The 22360-nt window shown below is 47.6% G+C and overlaps 1 protein-coding gene across 1 annotated transcript; it reads right to left on the bottom strand.

Moving 5' to 3' along the window:
- Nucleotides 1-2855: 2855 nt before the first annotated feature.
- LOC142391903 (NACHT, LRR and PYD domains-containing protein 3-like) lies at nucleotides 2856-21887 on the bottom strand. Its single transcript, XM_075478082.1, has 13 exons — nucleotides 21812-21887; nucleotides 20609-20719; nucleotides 20252-20524; nucleotides 19349-19468; nucleotides 18311-18389; nucleotides 17941-18148; nucleotides 16017-17793; nucleotides 15753-15917; nucleotides 8945-9118; nucleotides 7219-7392; nucleotides 5896-6057; nucleotides 4350-4396; nucleotides 2856-4223 (listed from the first exon to the last, which is right to left on the bottom strand). Exons 2-13 carry the CDS (start codon nucleotides 20674-20676, stop codon nucleotides 3682-3684), a joined length of 3789 nt encoding a protein of 1262 aa, XP_075334197.1. The 5' UTR covers nucleotides 20677-20719; nucleotides 21812-21887; the 3' UTR covers nucleotides 2856-3681.
- Nucleotides 21888-22360: the final 473 nt, after the last annotated feature.

Here is a 22360-nt window from a genome sequence, read left to right as displayed (position 1 = left end):
ATGATGGCGACATGAACCAGAGTTTGTGTGCACGGATCAAATCTACATCTGAGGGCAGCTCGACCCTGCAGGATTAAAGATCTGTCTTTTAAAACTGTTTCATTGTATTTATTAAGATGCAACGGGGTGAAATTTGTCCCTCTCAGGCTACCGTACTTCTGTCTGAAAGTGGACTTTGTGCTTTTTGGGTCAGGAGAGACGTCCCCTGAGGAAATTCTACTAAACAGACATTTAAACCGTGTTTGAACAGTTTGCTTTGATAAAAAAGAATAAAAATACAAGTAATGTCAGGACTGAACAGGTTGTGGCATGGCATGCAGGGCCGGTCAAACACACACAAAGATCCGACAAACAGGGGAGACAAGAGAGGGCTGGGTGTGATTGGAGACAATGACAGACAGGTGAGGGGAATTAACTAATAAACAGAGTGAAGGGGAAAACCAATGGCAAGACTGAAAAACTAAACATGAACAAGAACTGAACACCTAAAACATTACACTTAACAGATGAGTCCATGGATGTGACAGAAACCCCCCCCTCAAGGGGCGGCTCCCAGATGGCCCAAGGGAGGGAGGGAGGGAGGTGCTCGAAGCTGGTCCGGCGGGGGAGCAGAAACAGGCATGTGGTACCGGCTTCGGGCAGTAGGAGGCGGTGGTCTGGCGGACGCCCAGACCTCTGACGGCACGGCAGGAACAGGCGGCGGTCTGGCGGACGCCCAGACCTCTGACGGCACGGCAGGAACAGGCGGCGGTCTGGCGGACGCCCAGACCTCTGACGGCACGGCAGGAACAGGCGGCGGTCTGGCGGATGCCCAGACCTCTGACGGCACGGCAGGAACAGGCGGCGGTCTGGCGGATGCCCAGACCTGACGGCACGGCAGGAACAGGCGGCGGTCTGGCGGATGCCCAGACCTGACGGCACGGCAGGAACAGGCGGCGGTCTGGCGGATGCCCAGGCCCCCGACGGCATGGTAGCAGGCGGTGGTCTGGTTGGCACCCAGACTTCCGTTGACGTGGCAGCAGGCGGTGGTCTGGTTGGCACCTAGACTTCCATTGACGTGGCAGCAGGCAGTGGTCTGGTTGGCACCTAGACTTCCGTTGACGTGGCAGCAGGCGGTGGTCTGGTTGGCACCCAGACTTCCGTTGACGTGGCAGCAGGCAGAGCCGGAGACCGTCCAGCAGGGAGCTGGACGTCCGGCGAGGGAGGAGCCCCCCCTTTAAGGGATGGCTCCCAGACATCCCTATTGCCCGGGGGTGGGAGGGAGGGGCTCGGAAAAGTGAATCCATGGGCCGGGGCCCCATGGGCCCTGAGGCTTTGTCGGGCCCTGCCGCCTCTTGGTCGGGTCCCTGGTCAGGTTCTGGGTCAGGCTCTTGGTCAGGCCCTGTGGCCTCTTGGTCAGGTACTGAGGCCTCTGGGTCAGGTTCCGGGTCAGGTTCTGGGTCAGACTCGTGGTCAGGCCCTGAGGCCTCTTGGTCAGGCTCTGGGTCAGGCACTATGGCCTCTTGGTCAGGCCCCAAGGCCTCCGGGTCAGGTTCTGGGTCAGGTTCTGGGTCAGGTTCTGGGACCAGCTCGGGCAATGCTGGGGCCAGCTCGGACAATGCTGGGGCCGGGGCCAGCTCTGGGACAGCTGGGTCCTGGGGCTGCGGTGCAGGTAAGGAAGAGGGGCTGTACAGCTCAATTACCTTCTGAGGCTCCAATCCAAAAACGTACTTATCTCAGGACTGAAAAGGTTGTGGCGTGGCATGGCATGCAGGGCCGGTCAAACACACACACAAAGATCCGACAAACAGACAGGGGAGACAAGAGACTAAATAGAGGGCTGGGTGTGATTGGAGACAATGACAGACAGGTGAGGGGAATTAACTAATAAGCAGAGTGAAGGGGAAAACCAATAGCAAGACTGAAAAACTAAACATGAACAAGAACTGAACACCTAAAACATTACACTTAACAAATGAGTCCATGGACGTGACAAGCAGTTAGCATTTAATAAAGAATTTGACTAAATTCAATTTTAAAAAAGACAGAAATGACATTTTCCACTCATCAAACATCAAAGGAAGTTAATATAAAATCTCCTGAAGTTAACTGGAATTTATCTTTAATAATGAAGCAGAAAGTAAGAGCGAAAGATTCTTAACTTCCCTGTTTTAGGTCAAGTGAATGCAGCATGATTTCAGGTTCAAACTGATGGAAGAAGAAGAAGAAGAAGCCATTAAAGGCCATGAAGATGCGTCCCTTTCAGTGGTGGATCCTGCGTTTAAATGAAGGCGTCTGCAACATGTCGATGACCAGTGGAGGCGGCGTATTCCACCAGATGTGTCGCAGCGGGAAAAATGTTCAAAGAGAAAGTTCCAAATGAGCCGAATCTTTGCCCCGGCGACAGATGTGCTGGAGAGAGGTGGCCAACCGGCCCGGTGCCGATGGCGGGTTTTTTCAATGGTGTGTTCGGAAACGTTGCCATGTCAACAGATACATAAGGTTAGGGTCAGTCAAATTCAGTTCAGTTTTATTTTTACATGATATTTATAAATCACAACAAACATCATCTTAGGAGGCTTCTAAAGGTAAAGTCCTAGCCTGATTAACATAGACTTTCAAATCTCTTCAAGATTCTGGTCTGACCAAGACCATAACGAATACGATTCGAAATGGCCTGGTCAACCCGCCTCCCTCGGGTTGCTACTGGTTGTGGCCAGAAAAGGCTGTGCCAAAGCTTAAGCCAATCACACCACTCTTTCCTCTGACATATGATTTAGCTACCAGCGGGGCTAACTGGTAGATTAAACTCTTACCAAAGCCAGTAGGGAGCAAGGCGAAAACGTCTTTCCAGTCAAGAAATGATTCAAGGGCTGTTCTTTGCTCGATTTTTAACGAGACTCTCCCGTCGAACACTTTCATTACAGCATCTACAGCAGTGTCAAAAGCTTGACGCTGCTCCATGTTGATATTGAATGAAGCGCTTCCGTGTACAATCCATGGGTTGAGTGGCAGTTCAACCACATCACTACCTTGAACACGCCTCTACCCTGGGCCGTTGGCGCTGCTCAAAGTTGATTGCTTCCCGACAAAGTGGGTGGAGTTCCCATTTTTTCGGGAACTCGAATCCACCTGAATGAGCAGTTTGCCTGAGTAAGTGTAGCAGAGCCGAAGGTGTTGCGTCACTGCGAGGGCGGAGCCTGGGTAGTAAAGTCCTGAATTAGAGCACTGATTGCAAAGCCAAGACATCCACTTATAGTTCAAGCACATATTTCAGAAATATAGTTTCATGTTGACAAGAAAACTGCAAATTATTTGATCTCATTTTTAAATACTTTTTTTCACATAGAAATTCTAAATTAAAAGTATCAGTTTGTCACATGTGCAGCAAACTAACTGCAGCTGACTTCAGCTGAATGGGCTCAGCTGAAGTGAGCTGCAGAGAAACACAACCTGCTGATACTCAGTGTGAAGCTTTGACTGGAAACACACAGAAAAACAACATCCTGGAAGAATGGCAGCTTCCATCTTTAAAGGACCGGAAGAGGAAGAAGTTTCCAAGGAATCATTCAGAAGAGTTTCAAACAGAAACTGACTGAGTCCATGAATCTGAAAAGCTGTTTCTGAGTGAAAGAGACAGACATGAACAGCCTGAACTATCTGTTCAGCAGGGATTCTCTGACAGGAGGACACTCTGTATACTCAGCACAGAGACAACCAGGAACCATGTGACCAGAACCCAAATCCAGGATGCAGAGGTTCTTCAGTGAATGTGGTGCTGAAGGTGTGGAGGTGGATCAGTGTGTCAGAGGAGACTCTGTAGAAGGACAGAGTGCCAGCAGGACGGTCCACATACACTGCTGCTCTGTTACAGACAGAGAAGGAGGAGGAGGAGGAGGAGGAGATGGGTGTTACTCTGTTATTGTGCCAGACAGAGTATTCATCTCCATCAGAGCAGAACAGACTCCAGGACTGATGATTCCTTCCAAACAAACAGTCTCCTCCTCCCCTGCTGATTCCTCTGTAACTCACTGATATGTCAACTCCTCCTCTCCACTCGACCTCCCAGTAACAGCGACCAGTCAGACCATTTCTACACAGCAGCTGAGGATACAGGTCATCAAACCTGTCTGGATGATCAGGATATGACTGATCTTCCTCCACACATGTCACTTTCCTGTTGTTGTCAGACAGTTTCAGTTCTCTGCTCACTGTGTTTGTGTCGATTGTGAGTCGGCAGGAATCTGATGGAGAGAACAAACACAGTCCAGCTGCAGTTATTGATCTATCATCTGTTCACTTTGATCAATGAGTGATGTGACAGTGTGACGATGGCTGGATGTCATGAATCAGATGAAGAACACACTTACACTTCCTCAGACCTGGTGTCAGCCATCGTTCTCCAGCAGGCTCCACCCTGAAAGGAGGAAAATAACTGTCACATGTTTCAGGACTCCAGAAATAGTATCTAGAATGAGCCGGTCCCATTCCAGCTGATGCTGGAGGAATGGTGGAGCACATGCTGCCAGTCATACCCATATATTCTGCTTATGTCCCAAAGTAAAGACACTCTGGGGAGAGGTATCTGATGCTCTGTACCTCGGGATCCTGCTGTGGCTCTATTAGGAGTGATGCCTAAAGGGCTGAATGGGAGGCCAGAGAAACATCTGTAAATATATTACTCACAGCAGCACTGAGCTGCAGAACTATTAGATGGCTGAACCCCCCCTTCATATAACATCTCGATCCAGAAGGTTTGGGACCTCCATCAGATGGAGCACTTTACATATCTATGAAGGCTCCTAAAGTCCATCTTTACTAACCGCTGGAGTCCTGTCGGCTCTTTATGAACACAATGAGACTGGTTAGCCTTCCTGCTCTGCCACCTGTTTCCCATCATCCACACAGAGACTCACAATGTTTCAGTGCTGCTTTCCTCATGACTTATTTCTGTGTGGGCTTGTACAAATGAATGTCTGAATGTGTATATTTGATTTAACATATTTAATGTGGCCCTGTGATGGAGGGCGACCTGTCCAGGGTGAACCCCGCCTCTGGCCCCGCTGGGAGGGGCTCCGGCCCCCCCGCGGCCCGTAAGACGGATTCAGCGGGTGGAGAAGGTGGATGGATGGATGTTTCATGCATTTCATTGGGAGTGGATATTTGTTCTGTTGGTCTCTTGTTTGCTTTTGATCTTAATTTGGATATAATGTGTGTAATTATCATCTCCAGCTGGATAGAGAAAAGTGTAGAAACTGAACGTCGGCGCTGAAAACCCAATAAAAAACAAGTTCAAACTAAATGTTTTCTGCAGTCAGATGATGGAGATGATGAAGTTTCTGTCTCTGAATTCAACTGTTCAACTTTGGAAGAATTTTCACTTTGATTTTTCTCTCCTTTCTGAAGCCAAATATGAGCTTTAAACACTGAGCTGAAATCTCTTCTGTCTCTGACATCATGGTCTCTCCTGATGTTCACATTGTTTCTGCTGACTCCTCCTCTCAGAATGTGTCAGGGCAGCCAAACATCCAGATCCTCTCTCAGGACGCAGGTCTAACCCACATGTACGCATTTCCAGATGTACGCTGAACATGGTTCTAGAAATCTTTGTGCTAAGCTAGGCTAACATGTCCTGGACCCATCTCTGTATCTGATCCAGGGTCAGAGGACCAACAGACACTTCTCACTGTTGTTCCTGCAGATGTTCTCCTTGGAGACCTCCTCCACAAATATCTGCTGTTCATGTCCAACCAGCGTTGGTGCTGTGAGCAAAGGAAACAGGCTCCTACATGTGTGATTGTTCATGTAACACTCAGCAGGAAGCAAAAACACAGGGCTGAGTGCAGGACAGAGAACATGTTCCCAGCTCTGCCTCCTCTGTCAGACACTGTGAGGCTGCAGCAGGCCTCTCCATACCTGAGTTTGTATGGATCCTTCAGTGCAGCCCTCAGCAGCTTCTCTCCTGAGGCTCCTGGATGGTTGTAGCTCAGGTCCAGCTCTCTCAGATGGGAGGGGTTGGAGGTCACAGCTTCAGCCAGAGAAGCACAGCCTTCCTCTGTGATCAGACAGCCTGACAGGCTGCAGGCACACACAACAACAGAAACTCTGAGAGATCTGCTCTGAAGCTGAAGCTGAATGTCTGCAACTGTCTCACATCACTGACTCCGTGTCTTCACAAATCTGAGTCACAATCAAACTACACACATCGACCTGGTTTCTGCTGCCATTTTAGCCCCGAACACATGCAGACACTCCCCACTGAGTCCTGTTCAGATAGAAATATGCTCTGCACCACAGTGAGAGCAGCAGTGAAGAAGAAGCTGATTTCACTGATGTGAACCTGAGACGCTCGTCAGCAGGGGCGCCGCTAGGGATTTAAGAATTATTTTCATGGGCCCCAAACAGCCGGTCAGGAGGCTTTATGATGAATTATGATGAATTTATGATGCTATTTTACAGAAAACTATGCATTTTGATTTTCAGTCTGTTTTTGGTTTGCAAAAATGTGTTCCTTCTCCTCTTTCTTTCCTTTCTTTTCGTGTTTGGCTACCTGACTTTGAGGCATATTGCCTTCTCTGCCTTCTTACCTGCTGCGGCGCTGCAGCTGATCCAGCCGGACTGAACCATTTTACATAAATAGCGAGGGACGGGGTCGGGGGGGGCTTGGGCTTAATGTTTCCAAAACAAATAAAGTTATTGTTACCGGTACATTGTAAATAAAATATATTTGTGACTATAAGTTAGTTAATAACTTAGTGTCACATTATTTTCTGTCAGTGTTATAACTTTATTGGGGCCTCTCTGGGCCCCTCTTAATCATGGGCCCCTAGAAGCCCGAACATGGTTCTGAGCCAGGTTTGACGGCTGCTCTGCGGGGCGAGTATACGTGTCCCAATACTGTATGTGTTGTAGCGAGTGAATCCACTGAAAGGGAACGTAATGTCATGCGTATCAGTTCAGTCAGAAGGAACCAGGTCCAACGCTTGTTTACAGCTGGTTGGCCCCGCCCATCAGGTGGGCTCAGGAGGACAACTCACTCAAAGAACTTTGTAGGAATCTGCACTCTACATTATTTACTGGAGGAGAACGCAGCCCAAAAGGAAACTGACCAAATGACCCAAAAAAGACTTTCCAGGTTGTTCCAGGTTCAGGTTCCAGGTTAAGGTGAGTTCCTGTGGTGTCAGAGGCCTAAAGCTGCTGGAACAATCATACAACGAGCATCCACAGGTGTTCTGTTACCTGAGAGTTTCCAGTCTGCAGTTTGGACTCTTCAGGCCAGCAGACACCTGCTTCACCCCTGAATCCTGCAGGTTGTTGTTACTCAGGTCCAGTTGTGTCAGGCTGGAGGACTGGGAGCTGAGATCTGAGGACACAGCTGCACATCCTTCATCTGAGAGGTTACAGACGCTCAGCCTGAGGAGACAGTTACAGAGAAAAAGAACAGCTGGGATCACAATCAATCAGCTCTAATGCTGACTGTGGACTGAAAGCCCACTTATGCCCCTTTTCCACCGAACATTTCCGTAACAGTACGGCTCTACACGATACGACTCTACCCTGATTGGGAGCTTTTCCATCGCGGTTTGAAGGTGAGACCCGTTACGATTTTTAGTACCGGCTGGTACCTGCTTCAGAGGTGGATCTAGTCGGTACTAGTCGGTGCTAAAACGTCACATGATCAGTGCTGTCCACTGATTGGTCAGGTGAAATTACGTCATACACGCGACAAAGCTCGGGAAGCTTTAAATAAACACCCGCCATGTATGAAAACACACCTGCGAGAGCTACAGAGAATAAACAAAACTACGAATATGGAAGACCAGAGAAGGAAAGCCAGCCCATGGACAGTGAGCGAGGTGCAGACCTTTCTGTGTGTGGTGGCTGAGGACCGCATACAGAAGGAACTGGACGGAGCGACAAGAAATGAGAAGCCAAGCTGATGGCTAACCATGGCTATCACCGGAATTCTCAGCAGTGCCGAGACAAACTGAAGAGTGATTACCGGCAGGTAAAGGACCACAACAGCCGGAGCGGGTCAAACCGAAAAACATGGAAGTGGTTTGACCAAATGGACGGCATTTACGGTCACCGCCCGGCGAACCGAGAGAGTGGCGTGGATACGGCGACGTTGGAGGCGATGGAAAATGGTGAGTGTTGTTCTTATCCCATTGGTGCAACGCTTATATCTTAACAAATGCATGTTTTATATCGTGACAAATACATGTTCAGTCTTTAACTTGTGTAAAACGTTACACAGGTGTCTCATAAGTTGTTCTGAGTGAGCTAGCAAACAACGCTGTTTTGGAAGACTAGCACAGTGTCTCACCTATGCGGTTACGTGTATGCGTTTCGTATGTTCACTTTTTATTTTTTTTCCCTCAAGACTCGGTTTGTGCAACTGAGGAGTGTTCGGTTGATGAGGTCAGCGAAGATCCTCCAATCCTGCAGGCTTCAGAACCGACACTGGCATCGCAATCTGCAGCTGAGGCAACAGCTGCTATCTGCATTCCACCGGCACCTACCTGGCGTCACCTGCCTGTATCTGAGACAACTCCTGCTGTTTACTTTTGTACTGTCTTTTTTAATAAAGAGCTTGGTTTATCTAAACAATATGGATTGTCAACTGCTTTACACATTACACTCCATCGTTGTGTTTACTTTTGACTAACCGCGGCGTGACACTTTGTAGTCACCTGAAAACGACGTCACGTTAATGGTGACCGGGCCGACTCCGCCCACTTCCAGGCCACAGTTTGGGTGGAAAAGTAAATGTTACTGATGCCGTGTACTGTCGCGCTATATCGAACCGAGTAGAGTAGGGCTAGCTCGGCGGTGGAAAAGGGGCATTAGAGGGAACATCAGGGTTAGAAGCCTGTGATCATGTCCGTGCGGTGGTTTTTATGCTCAGAGACGCATCATGAGTGAAACAAGGAGTCCACATGCTCCAGCATGAAAACAGCCTCACCTGAGAGTTTCCAGCCCACAGGTTGGACTCTGCAGTCCAGACAGCAGCTTCACTCCTGAATCCTGCTGCAGGTTGTTGTTACTCAGGTCCAGTTGTGTCAGGCTGGAGGACTGGGAGCTGAGAGCTGAGGACAGAGCTGCATATCCTTCATCTGAGAGGTTACAGACGCTCAGCCTGAGGAGAAGATGTTAAACAGTCTTACATTCAGTCACATTTAATAAGAACAGTCACATAAGGGACAGTAATGATGTGAAGCTGCTCTGCAGCCACAATATCTCTGTAACTTCTACTGAGGAGTCTCTGAATCTGGTGATGTGCACTATGGTTTCATTCTTGGTATTTTATATTCATATTTTTAATGGACTTTAATTACTAGTCCACAGCAGAGATGATAAAAATGTGTCCCATCGCCCACAAATATCTCACTATACACAGAAACACTTTATTAGTGATTCATGAAGGCTGATCCACAGATATACAGATTAATCTGTAGTTTCATGCTTTAAAATGGAAGAAAAACACTGATTTAAAATGTGAGATCCATTCCTGCATGTGAAACAAGATGGTTGCCAGGGTGACACACAGTTTGGCAGGCTCTGTGTGTACACCTAAAAAGTCCTTTAAAGCTGGGGTATGAGATGTTTTCTGGAGCATTTTTTATCATATTGTCTGAAAACCTCCTCATGAACCCATTGCACCCACTAAAATAGAATGTTTGGAAAAAAAAAAAAATTAGTCCATTGTAGAGGGTGTTGCAAGAGGAAATGTCTGACCAATAGAATCATTGATGAGAGTTACTTCTATTGGATTCTGACATGCCAATCAACTGTCAGCCACCCTCCCCCCTGCGCGTTCACAGACTCGTGACTAGTTCATGTGTTTTGAAGGCGTGGTTTTGAGGGGTAGGCTGAAGGGAGAGGCAAGGTTGTGTATTTTCAAAAATATAGCTTGCAGGAAACGTTTTTCAAAGATCTCATACCCCACCTTTAATAACATAAAAAGGCATCAGCTTTTGCCATCAACATGTTTCTTTGTTACCCTTGAATGCTTTTATCTATTTGTCTGTCTTATATGTCCGCGGAAAAGAGACAATCAAATCTTGCACCCGGCAAAGAGGAGTCAGCATGTTCTCTTCACAATTCATGCTAGACCAACCTCACCTCCAGGTAAACATCGGCAGTTGGATAAAACTTAATCAGTCTTGGGAACAATTCAGGTCTTCATAATAGTGCTTTTGGCTGATGACGTTGAACTAAATCTTGGGCCACAACCATTGCTAACTGGGCCAAAGCTGAAGCTACATAGGCTATTTCCTCAGCTACCTAGGCAACCTGAGCTACAGCTACCTGGGCTAGCACATGGGCTACCACCACCACCGCTCCCAAGGCTAGTACCACTGCTCCCTGGATTACCACCACTGCTCCCTGGATTACCACCACTCCTCCCTGAATTGGCTCCTGGGCCTGCACCACTGCTCCCTGGGCTAACTCCTGGGCCTGCACCCCTGCTCCCTGGGCTAACTCCTGGGCCTGCACCCCTGCTCCCTGGGCTAACTCCTGGGCCTGCACCACTGCTCCCTGGGCTAAATCCTAGGCCTACACCACTGCTCCCTGGGCTAACTTTTGGGCCTGCACCACTGCACCCTGGGCTAACTCCTGGGCCTGCACCCCTGCTCCCTGGGCTAACTCCTGGGCCTGCACCACTGCTCCCTGGGCTAACTCCTTGGCCTGCACCACTGCTCTCTGGGCTAACTCCTGGGCCTGCACCCCTGCTCCCTGGGCTAACTCCTGGGCCTGCACCACTGCTCCCTGGGCTAACTCCTGGGCCTGCACCCCTGCTCCCTGGGCTAACTCCTGGGCCTGCACCACTGCTCCCTGGGCTAAATCCTAGGCCTACACCACTGCTCCCTGGGCTAACTTTTGGGCCTGCACCACTGCACCCTGGGCTAACTCCTGGGCCTGCACCCCTGCTCCCTGGGCTAACTCCTGGGCCTGCACCACTGCTCCCTGGGCTAACTCCTTGGCCTGCACCACTGCTCTCTGGGCTAACTCCTGGGCCTGCACCCCTGCTCCCTGGGCTAACTCCTGGGCCTGCACCACTGCTCCCTGGGCTAACTCCTGGGCCTGCACCACTGCTCCCTGGGCTAACTCCTGGGCCTGCACCACTGCTCCCTAGGCTAAATCCTGGGCCTGCACCACTGCTCCCTGGGCTAACTTTTAGGCCTGCACCACTGCACCCTGGGCTAACTCCTGGGCCTGCACCACTGCTCCCTGGGCTAACTCCTGGGCCTGCACCCCTGCTCCCTGGGCTAACTCCTGGGCCTGCACCACTGCTCCCTGGGCTAACTCCTTGGCCTGCACCACTGCTCTCTGGGCTAACTCCTGGGCCTGCACCCCTGCTCCCTGGGCTAACTCCTGGGCCTGCACCACTGCTCCCTGGGCTAACTCCTGGGCCTGCACCACTGCTCCCTGGGCTAACTCCTGGGCCTGCACCACTGCTCCCTAGGCTAAATCCTGGGCCTGCACCACTGCTCCCTGGGCTAACTTTTAGGCCTGCACCACTGCACCCTGGGCTAACTCCTGGGCCTGCACCACTGCTCCCTGGGCTAACTCCTGGGCCTGCACCCCTGCTCCCTGGGCTAACTCCTTGGCCTGCACCACTGCTCCCTGGGCTAACTCCTTGGCCTGCACCACTGCTCCCTGGGGTAACTCCTGGGCCTGCACCCCTGCTCCCTGGGCTAACTCCTGGGCCTGCACCACTGCTCCCTGGGCTAACTCCTGGGCCTGCACCACTGCTCCCTGGGCTAAATCCTAGGCCTACACCACTGCTCCCTGGACTAACTTTTGGGCCTGCACCACTGCACCCTGGGCTAACTCCTGGGCCTGCACCCCTGCTCCCTGGGCTAACTCCTGGGCCTGCACCACTGCTCCCTGGGCTAACTCCTTGGCCTGCACCACAACTCTCTGGGCTAACTCCTGGGCCTGCACCCCTGCTCCCTGGGCTAACTCCTGGGCCTGCACCACTGCTCCCTGGGCTAACTCCTGGGCCTGCACCACTGCACCCTCGGCTAACTCCTGGGCCTGCACCACTGCTCCCTGGGCTAACTTTTGGGCCTGCACCACTGCTCCCTGGGCTAACTCCTGGGCCTGCTCCGAAACTCCCTGGGGTAACTCCTGAGCTAACTCCTGGGCCAGCGCCTGGGCCTACACCACTTCTCCCTTCTCCTGGGTTGCAACCAGTGCCCCTAGGCCTACAACTTGGATCACCAGTGCAAGTAACCAAACTGGTAGCACAGCAAACCGGGCATCTACCATCTGAGCCACGGCTAACCGGGCCTTCACCAGCTGGGATACAGCTAACCGGGCCTTCACCATCCGGGCTACAGCTAACCGGGCCTCTACCACAAAAAAAGGAGAGAAATCCTGTTTTTAAAAAACATTGGACATCTAAGATTTTCCACACACTTAATCAGGCAAAAACAATCTGGGATCCGCGAGCCAAACCAAAAGGCTTGTTCGGTGGACACTTGAATATACGGAGTATGGCATCTAAAAATGAAGAGCTTCAACATCTGCTCTGCAACTCCAGCATTGACTCTCTGGGGCTTTCCGAAACCTGGTTATCACACAACTCTCCAGATTCAGTGGTAACTATGCCAGAATATAATGTTTATAGGAATGACGGGGCACATGGGAGGGGTGGAGGTGTTCTTCTCTATGTTAAAAGCGCTCTAAAATGTAGACAGATAAACTGGCCAGAAGAAATCCAGCTCGAGTATGTTGGTGTAGAAATCTCACTCTCACCTGCAATGTCTTTCATTGTAATTTGCTTGTATCGTAAACCATCTGCTAAATTGGATTTTTATAACAACTTAAAACTTCTTCTTAATCCCTGTAGAGGGCTCTGAGCCGAGCCAGGTAGCCTGATAGACACACCCCCTCTCCATTAGCTGTCGACGGCTAAATTGAATGCGGTTAGCTTCTAGATTTGTAAAATAGTTTGTAATAGATATCTTGATGGCAGAACCAACGCTACTTGCCCGTCTGACCGCTGAGTCACCCAGACCCAGCGATTCAGCGGTCAGACGGGCAAGTAATCCATGCCAACTCGGAGCTTTTCAAGTTTCGATTCTGTCTCATGACTTGACGAGTGAGCGCCCAGTCGGCAGCTACAGGCAGCTACAGTAGGCAGCTACAGTAGGCAGCTACAGTAGGCAGCTACAGGCAGCTACAGTCGGCAGCTACAGTCGGCAGCTACAGTAGGCAGCTACAGTAGGCAGCTACAGTCGGCAGCTACAGTCGGCAGCTACAGTAGGCAGCTACAGTAGGCAGCTACAGTAGGCAGCTACAATCGGCAGCTACAGTAGGCAGCTACAGTAGGTAGCTACAGGCAGCTACAGTAGGCAGCTACAGTAGGCAGCTACAGTAGGCAGCTACAGTCGGCAGCTACAGTCGGCAGCTACAGGCTCGGTTATCGTGGCTTCATGCATCTTGCACAGTCGTTGAAAAATAATCATTTAGTGATATAGGGAGGGCAAGATCATTCCATGTTGTTTACTTGTAGGTCTAAACTCAGCATTGCCTCACCTAATGCTACCACATTTGTCGCTGTGTAAGTGCACACACTAGCTGTTGTGCCTGGCTTTCAATAAAATGGCATTGAATTATTACTTGACAAAAATAAATTAATGAACTTGTAGCCGTATTCTGCTCTTTGATTTATCAAAATGAATTGATAAATGGGACAAAAAAAAGGCGAGGCGCATAGCCACTAAATGGCAGAAAGGTTTTTTTTTTTTGTTTTTTTTTAATATGTGACTCAAGTGATTCAAGTGGTCCGTATACCTCGAATCCCCTCCTCGAAATGATCCAATCAGCCCGGATTACCCAAAAGATTCGAGTTAAGCATCTCTACTTCTCCAACTCTCTGCCAGTGTCTTGAAAAATAAACCATAAATTGCCTCTGGTGGGTTTACGACAGTCTGGCAAGACTGTCGCCTATTTTCTACGGAGCTCCCCCTACAGCTTTGGGGTGTGTACTGAGCCCTGCTTTAAATAAAGAAATTATAATTATTGGAGATTTTAATGTACATTGGAATGATAAGAAAGCCAGAAAGAACCTGAAACAAGTCAAGTTTCAGGTTCAGAAATTGAGCAGCAAGGCTGCTCAATTTCTCCATTGATAAAATAATTTCACAACTCTACAACATAAAAATAAAAAAAAAACATGTAGAATATAGCATATACTTTGTTGTCTACAGTAGTAGATCAACCCTCATCTTACTTTGAAGCTCCCAGCTTCCTGAAGTGACGTCGACGCAGCTTTAGCTGCAGAGAAGCTATCAGGCTTGTGTTGATAATAATAAACTCCTGGACTATTTTCAAACTTCCAAATGCATCGTTTTGTGAGTACAGACCATATTTGTACTACTGTAGAAGTTTGGTGTCATGGCATGTGATTTTAGTGTGGTAATTTTGGAGATACGGAGCAGGATCCATTAACCCTTGTATGAAGCTGTTCGGGATAACTCACTAACTCAGCTGATGTTCAGCCAATATCGAAAAAACTGCGGGTGGGCTACTTGGCTGGATATCACGGTTCAAATGACCCCAGGTTGAATCTACTCCGGAGTATCACTTTAAGTTGCTGAGCAAAAAAGGAAAGAGAAAGAGCTCTTTAAAGGTAAAGCAGACGATCGACGCTGAAGTTGAGCCTAATGCAAAGAAGAAGAAAAAAAATCAATGTCGAGCCAAAGGACCAACAGGAGCTTCCCCATGTGGATGTAGTTTTCCTTTCGGCGAAGAGTGGAAACACAGATGAGATCACCTTTCCAGATAAGAAGGGTTTGGTGCGTGTGGTTAGTCTTCAAACCAAAACAAACTTAATAGAAAGACCTGTAACAAAATTATGTCTGTTGTGTGAAGCCACAGTTTGATTTATATGCACAGTGGGTTATATAAAGTTTGGGTTATGCTCTTGTGCATATTCATACATTTTGAAAGGCTCAAAATGCCGGTTGTACAGCTCCTTTAATTTATGTTTTTGAATTGCTTTGTCTTCTGCCAGACGCAATTAGGGGCTGGTGTGTAGGAGCCATGTTTTATTTATGAACATTTTCACTGCCAAGCCACAAGGCGGCAGTTTCTCTCCAGTGCACTGACCCTTACTGGATGTTGGCGAGGGTCAGGCAGGTTTAAATCAGCGTGCTCAGTGTGGCACAGGTGATGCTGATGAGTGGGAAGCAAACAGTTTTCGACTGTGCTTAAGCGATATCTGTCTATTGTATGGTAAAAATTATAAGTATTGTGGCTTTATAAAGAAATTAAAAGCAAAGTATTATTTCAAGCCAAAAGGAAGGATTTTCGTTGGATTATTGCCCGAAGTACACGTCAAAACTAAAACAATCAGCATCCAGCAGCGACAAAGGAGGGATTGGTCGCTACAACATGTTTAACATGAACAAAGGGATCCACAAACATAAAAATCACTCTGCACGTATCTGATGTATATTTTCACATTTCTGCACATCTTTGTCTTCATGATGTTAAACTCGTGTTTGTGGATGGAAATGACACGCTTTGAGAAAACTACAACAGATATACTGAATCATTTCCTGTAACTCTACCAGAATATAAATAAATGTTCCACCAGAGTTCATGTGTGTGTGTGCGCTGCACAGACTAGATCAGAGGAAAGTGACACAGATCTGGAGACGTTTTACTTTGTGGATTTAAAACAGATGTGAAGATGTTTTCAGATTATTGCATCACAGAGACTGTATGAAGCTGAAACAGCAGAGAAACTTGACCTGAGAGCTTCCAGCTTCCAGTGAGGACTCTGCAGTCCATCAAACAGCTGCTTCACTCCTGAGCCGTCGATACTCAGGTCCAGTTGTGTCAGGCTGGAGGACTGGGAGCTGAGAGCTGAGGACACAGCTGCACATCCTTCATCTGAGAGGGTACAGCTGCTCAATCTGAGGAGGAAATAATGAGAGAAGTAGGAATCTGGGACTTGCTCTCCTATAGAAACAGCAGCAGAATATTCATACACATCCCTCTATATCTGTACTCACACAGCTTTGTTGGAGGCTTTGACCACTGGCAGCAGCCTCAGAAGATTCTTCTCTGAAGCAGTGTATTTATTCAGGTCAAACACATCCAGATGTTTTCCTGATGACAGTAAGATGAAGACAAGAGCTGACCACTGAGAAGGTAAAAGATAATCTGTGGAGAGAGTTCCTGAACTCAGGGCCTGTTGGATCTGCTCCACCAGAGAACAATCATTCAGTTCATTCAGACAGTGGAACAGATTGATGCTTCTCTCTGCAGACAGATTCTCACTGATCTTCTTCTTGATGTAATCGACTGTTTCCTGATTGGTCTGTGAGCTACTTCCTGTCTGTGTCAGCAGGCCTCGTAGGAGCCTCTGATTGGTCTGCAGGGAAAGACCCAGGAGGAAGCGGAGGAACAGGTCCAGGTGTCCATTTGGACTCTCTAAGGCCTTGTTCACAGCACTCTGATGGAAGAGAGTCTCTGTCAGTGTTTCAGACTCCTGAGACTTTTGTTGTTCCTCCATCAGGTTGACTCCAGAGTTGATGAAGGCCAGATGGACATGAAGAGCAGCCAGAAACTCCTGAACACTCAGATGGATGAAGCAGAACACCTTCTCCTGGTACAGCCCTCTCTCCTCTCTAAAGATCTGTGTGAACACTCCTGAGTACACTGAGGCTGCTGAGATATCGATGCCACACTCTGTCAGGTCTGATTCATAGAAGATCAGCTTTCCTTTCTGCAGCTGCTCAAAAGCCAGTTTTCCCAGAGAATCAATCATCTTCCTGCTCTCTGGACTCCAGTGTGGATCTGTCTCAGCTCCTCCATCATACTTGAGCTTCTTCACTTTGGCCTGAACCACCAGGAAGTGGATGTACATCTCAGTCAGGGTGCTTGGCAGCTCTGCTCCCTCTCTGGTTTCCAACACATCCTCCAGAACTGTAGCAGTGATCCAGCAGAAGACCGGGATGTGGCACATGATGTGGAGGCTTCGGGATGTCTGGATGTGGGAGATGATCCTGCTGGCCTGCTTCTTATCTCTGAATCTCTTCCTGAAGTACTCCTCCTTCTGTGGGCCAGTGAACCCTCTGACCTCTGTCACCATGCCAACACAGCCAGCAGGGATCTGATTGGCTGCTGCAGGTCGTGTGGTTATCCAGAGGCGAGCAGAGGGAAGCAGCTTCCCCCTGATGAGGTTTGTCAGCAGCACATCCACTGAGGTGGGCTCTGTAGCATCAGTCAGGGGCTCCTTGCCGTGGAAGTCCAGAGGAAGTCGACACTCATCCAGACCGTCAAAGATGAACACAACCTGGAACTGTTCAAAGCTGCAGATTCCTGCTGCTTTGGTTTCAGTAAAGAAGTGATGAACAAGTTCCACCAAGCTGAACTTTCTCTCTTTCAGCACATTCAGCTCTCTGAAAGTGAATGGAAACATGAGCTGGATGTCCTGGTTGGCTTTGCCTTCAGCCCAGTCCAGAGTGAACTTCTGTGTTAAGACTGTTTTCCCAATGCCAGCCACTCCCTTTGTCATCACTGTTCTGATTGGTTCATCTCTTCCAGGTGGGACTTTAAAGATGTCTTCATGTCTGATGGATGTTTCTGCTCTGCCTGCTTTCCTGGATGCTGCTTCAATCTGTCTGACCTCATGTTCATCACAGACCTCTCCAGTCCCTCCCTCTGTGATGTAGAGCTCTGTGTAGATCTGATTCAGAGGGGTTTTCTTTCCTGCTTTAGGAATGCCCTCAAACACACACTGGAACTTCTTCTTCAGAGCAGATTTAAGTTTACGTACACAAAGTTCTGAATGAAGACAAGAAATAACATCAGTAAATAAACATGTAAACCCTGTAAAGAATGAGTATCTGAACATCTGCTGTTCTGTGTGCTGAGACATCAGTAAATGAGTCCTTTATCCAGCAGGTTAAATCTTTAGAGGAATCCTCTTACTGCTCTGCAGACGGTCAGCCAGCTCCTCCTGCTTCATTCTCCTCAGGAAGTGAGCTGTGATCTTCACTAATGCCTCTCTGCTGCTCCTCTGCTCTTCATCCTCACCCTCCCTCTGACTCTCTAAGCATTCTGGGTAATCTGGACTCAGAACCTTCTGCATCTTCTTCAGCTCCTCCTTTACAAAAGTGAGCATGTTGTCCTCCAGCAGCTGGAACAGAAAACTATATGAATGAGCCACTCAGACTGAAACCATGGAGCCAAACATCAGATCCATGTTGGACACACTGACAACCCACTGGTCTACAAAGTGCAGCATGGAGAGGACTGTGGACAGAACAGGTGGAAAAGTAGTTGTTGTACATGTACAGACCATAAATATGGAGTCCAGCTGTGTTTGATGCTGCTGGGCAGACGGACCACTGGGACCCTCTGAGCTCTGCTGGTCCACTCTGTGGAGGAATCATGAAGAATGAGCTCACATTCTGTCTGTCCACACAGAGACCAACACAAGGTGAAGCTCCATGAAGGGATGTGTGGATGTGAACAGTGGATCAGAGGACTCCCTGTAGTGGGAAAGCTTTACTGGTCCTGCTGATCCCACTGAGAACCAACAGCTCAGTCTGCAGCTGCTTGGAGCTTTCAGCTCACTTTGGTTGGGTCCCAGCAGCTCTCACCCACCCCTTCAGAAAGCTTTCCCTCCCTGCTGAAGTGCCCTGGAGCAAGGCAGCCAGAGCCAGTGTGTGCTAGGATCGGACTGGTTGTACTGGGCAGCTCCCAGTGTGAAGGCCTCAGACGATGACTGTGCAACATCATCTGATGATTATTTCCCAAAGACAGGAGACAAACTTTCATTGTAGCATCAAAGCTGTGTTTAGTTAACTGGAAGAAGCAGAGTTCCTGTCTGCTTACCAAGTTTCTTTCAGTCTTTCAGGACAAGCTTTTGTTCTGTTGCTCACTAATTTGAACTTCTCAAAGCTTGAAGCATCTAACCAGCACCCTGCTGACTGTTCCTCTGCTGAACCTGGAACACACCACACCTCCATCAGCTCCATGTGGTTCAGACGTTCAGGTTTTTAATTCTAAATAAATCTGTCTGTCCTCCTCCATCCAGCAGCACCTGCCGCCTGAGTGGAAGTTCCTACCAACACTGTGTTAGAGCCAAAGCACAAAGGCGCCCCCTGCTGGACCAGCTGCTGTCCTATAGACACTCAGAAACACCTCCAACATCCATTCTTTCCTCTCTGACTGCTGTGTTTGTGGGAAACATCCAACACACACCGCTTCACATATGAACATAGAAATGGATGTGAAGCAGAGCTGAGCTCACATTAAACACATGTTGGAGTAAAAACTGTTCAAACTGACTCTGTTACATTTTACTCTGTTACAACATTTACACTCAGCTCACCTCTGAAAGGATGGATGTTGGTCTGATTTGAATGCAAGAGGCGGCGCCATTGACCGGTCGCTCTTCATGGACACAAAGCTGGGTTCAGGTTCAGGTCCAGGTTCAGGTCTCTGATGGATCCTGAGAGAAAAACACATGTTTTCTTCAAACTAAAGTATTCAGTGATAGTGTTTGAGTCTGCAGTGAGACGGCCTGTCAGAGAGTCAGTGTGGCTGCTGTGGAACAATGTTAGAGCTCCCCCTTGTGGCAGCTCTGCCACTCTGCAGGCAGACTTCAGCAGGTGTGTGAAACTGGAAGCTGGATGTAATTTTACCAGAGAAAACAGGAAGACTTCAGCTCTGAGCTTACAGTGTGGTTCTCTGACTCAGTCTGTACTGTTTGTTTGATCAGATTCATTCTGCTCTTTCAGAGACAAACTACAGCTGCACCACTCTGGAAAACACTGACTTTGGAATATTTGATTTTTCTGGAATATACAGTGTCAGATTAAAAAATGAGATCTTTTCACCAGATAACATGAGCAGGTTTATTAGGAGAGAATTAATAACAGATCAGTTACTAACATTACTGGCTTGATTTGTTTTTTTCAGAAGTTTGTTTTAAACTGACGTCATTAAACACAACGTGTGAGAACGTAATATTTCTACATCAGCCACCCTGTTCACTACATAATCAGCATCCTGTGAAAAAGCCACATCAGTGGACAGATATTCAGCAATATTCTCCCTTTGTTTTAATAAAGAGCTGCAGGACTGAGCTAAAACATCACATTACACACATGATGCAGCTAATTAGTCTCATCAGAGACATCAAGAACTGATCCAAGTCTCAGGTAATTCAGCTGGAAACTGCTTATCATCTGAAACATGATGCAGCCTCCACTGAATACTGACAGCTACTTACTGTTGGGCTGATGGAACATCATGTTTGAAATCCCAAATGATTCCCCTCGACTTCTCACTCTTAAAGGACACACAGCTGGGTTCAGGTTCAGGTTCAGGTTCAGGTTCAGGTTCAGGTTCAGGTTCAGGTTCTGGTTCGGTTTCAGGTTCAGGTTCAGGTTCTGGTTCAGGTTCAGGTTCAGGTTCTGGTTCAGGTTCAGGTTCTGGTTCTGGTTCAGGTTCTGGTTCAGGTTCAGGTTCTGGTTCAGGTTCAGGTTCTGGTTCAGGTTGGTTCCTGTGAATAAAGGTGGTTTGGTGATGTGAGTGCTGAGCTCTGACATGGAGAAGAGTCATGGACAGTTAGAGATGGTCCTCTCACCTCTGAGCTTTGCTCTGGCTCTCATGTTCCCCACAGAGAGAGGTTTTAGTGTCCTCACACTGATCCATGCTGCTGAATTCACATCAGCTCACACACACTTTCTACCTTCATCTGCAGAGGAAACACAAATCATTCATCTGCACATCAACTCACATCCTCCTTTCCATCATTTGGGCTGTAAAAAGATCAGCTGCTCCTTTGATTGGCTGATTCTCTGTTTCATATCTGTCTCGGTTGAATCCTTAATGTCATTAATTGTGTTTCAGGAGTCTCAGAAAAATGATGCTATAAAATAAAACAGATATTTTAAATGAATACATGCAAGAAAAGGTCAAAATTAAACAAGAAGAAGACTTTAAAAAAGACTGTAAAACCCCAGTAACAGCCACTTGTCTATTCACACTCAGCTGATTAAACAGGAATTTCGATGAGAGACGCCACCAACAACTGTTTTGTTATTTACGGGTATGTTTTTCATTTTTAAGGTGATGATTTCAGCAGTTTTTTGTTGACATATGGTTTGAAATGTTTAATTTTCTGCCATATGTGAAAAAGAGAAGTTTCATTAAAACTCCATGAGATGGAAAACCTTTTTTTCCTTTGAAAAATAATCTATTAATTTTCAGATAATCTACAGATAAATGATGTGTTTTTGCAGCTCTAATTTAGCGGTACAATTGTGCAGATTTAAAACTTTAAGATTTTAAGTTTGTTTGTGGGATGAAGAGACATTTTTATTCAGTGAAGACAAGACAAGTAACACTGAGAAGGGAAAAACTGATCTGACATGTACTGACTGTACTCTAACATTATGATCAAGGTGATGGAATTTAAAAACCTTGAAAACCTTTGAAAAACCTGTCTGACTCCTGTTACACAACAACAAAACCACACCTTCATCAGGTTGTTACTTTCTGTCTTTAAGGGCATTAAAGATAAACAGCAGTGAGTTTCTGTGCCTGACTTTAATGGAAGAAACCACAGTTATTCCCACAAATTAAAACACAAAGTTATTTATTTTGTGAATAAAACAAATAGATAATGTGTTTCTAATCAATAACAATGTAAATGATGATCATGCAGATTTTCCTTCAAACACAAGAGTGATCAAAGTTTGTTCTGAAATAAGAAGTGAGCATTATACCCAGACATTACAGAGCAGAAACAAACAGGAAAGTTACTGAAGGCAAAGTTCAGACTCACAGTTTGTTCAAACCAAGTGTTGAAGAAGACGCTCCGCTCCTCAGACTGAGACACAGGTGAGCTGCTGCCTGGAATCAGTCAGAGCTCCACCCCTGATGGAGGCAGGGCAGGTAGGAGGGAGGGGCAGCAACAGGATCTGATTTCATCTTTACCTGAGTTTAACAGCTGCTTGTAACCTTGTTGGGATTTGTTTTAAAATGAATAAACTTCATCAGTCTTACTCTCCCTCCTGACTCCTATCAGCCATCATCTGCTTATTTCCTCCATCATGTCCTCACTGAGGGGTTATCTCATATTAGGCAGGGATCATGATGAGGTCAAAATGGTAACTGACCATCTAACAGCCAGTCAGTGGGAGGCATCCTGCTTTGGTATCAGGCAGACTGGTCATGTTGACTCTGAAGCAACAATCAGGTGGAGAAGATGCTCATTAATATCACTGATGCTGGGCAGAAAGAGAGCATTTTCTTTCCATCTGAGCATGGATAGGACTGAAACAGGTGACCTGGCTGAACACTCCCTCTTCAACATGTTCCTTCTTAAGTTTAA

Source organism: Odontesthes bonariensis, chromosome 11, assembly GCF_027942865.1.
Source record: "Odontesthes bonariensis isolate fOdoBon6 chromosome 11, fOdoBon6.hap1, whole genome shotgun sequence".
Taxonomy (NCBI): domain Eukaryota; kingdom Metazoa; phylum Chordata; class Actinopteri; order Atheriniformes; family Atherinopsidae; genus Odontesthes; species Odontesthes bonariensis.
This window is presented reverse-complemented; position numbering and strand designations above follow the sequence as displayed.

Excerpts from the sequence above, each read along its gene's own strand:
- LOC142391903 (XM_075478082.1), bottom strand. The coding sequence starts at position 20,676 with ATGGATCAGTGTGAGGACACTAAAACCTCTCTCTGTGGGGAACATGAG. Across the intron at positions 7,393-8,944 it reads TGTGGGCTGGAAACTCTCAG|GCTGAGCGTCTGTAACCTCT; the intron begins GTGAGGCTGTTT and ends CTGTCTCCTCAG. Across the intron at positions 4,224-4,349 it reads GACACCAGGTCTGAGGAAGT|ATTCCTGCCGACTCACAATC; the intron begins GTAAGTGTGTTC and ends TCTCTCCATCAG.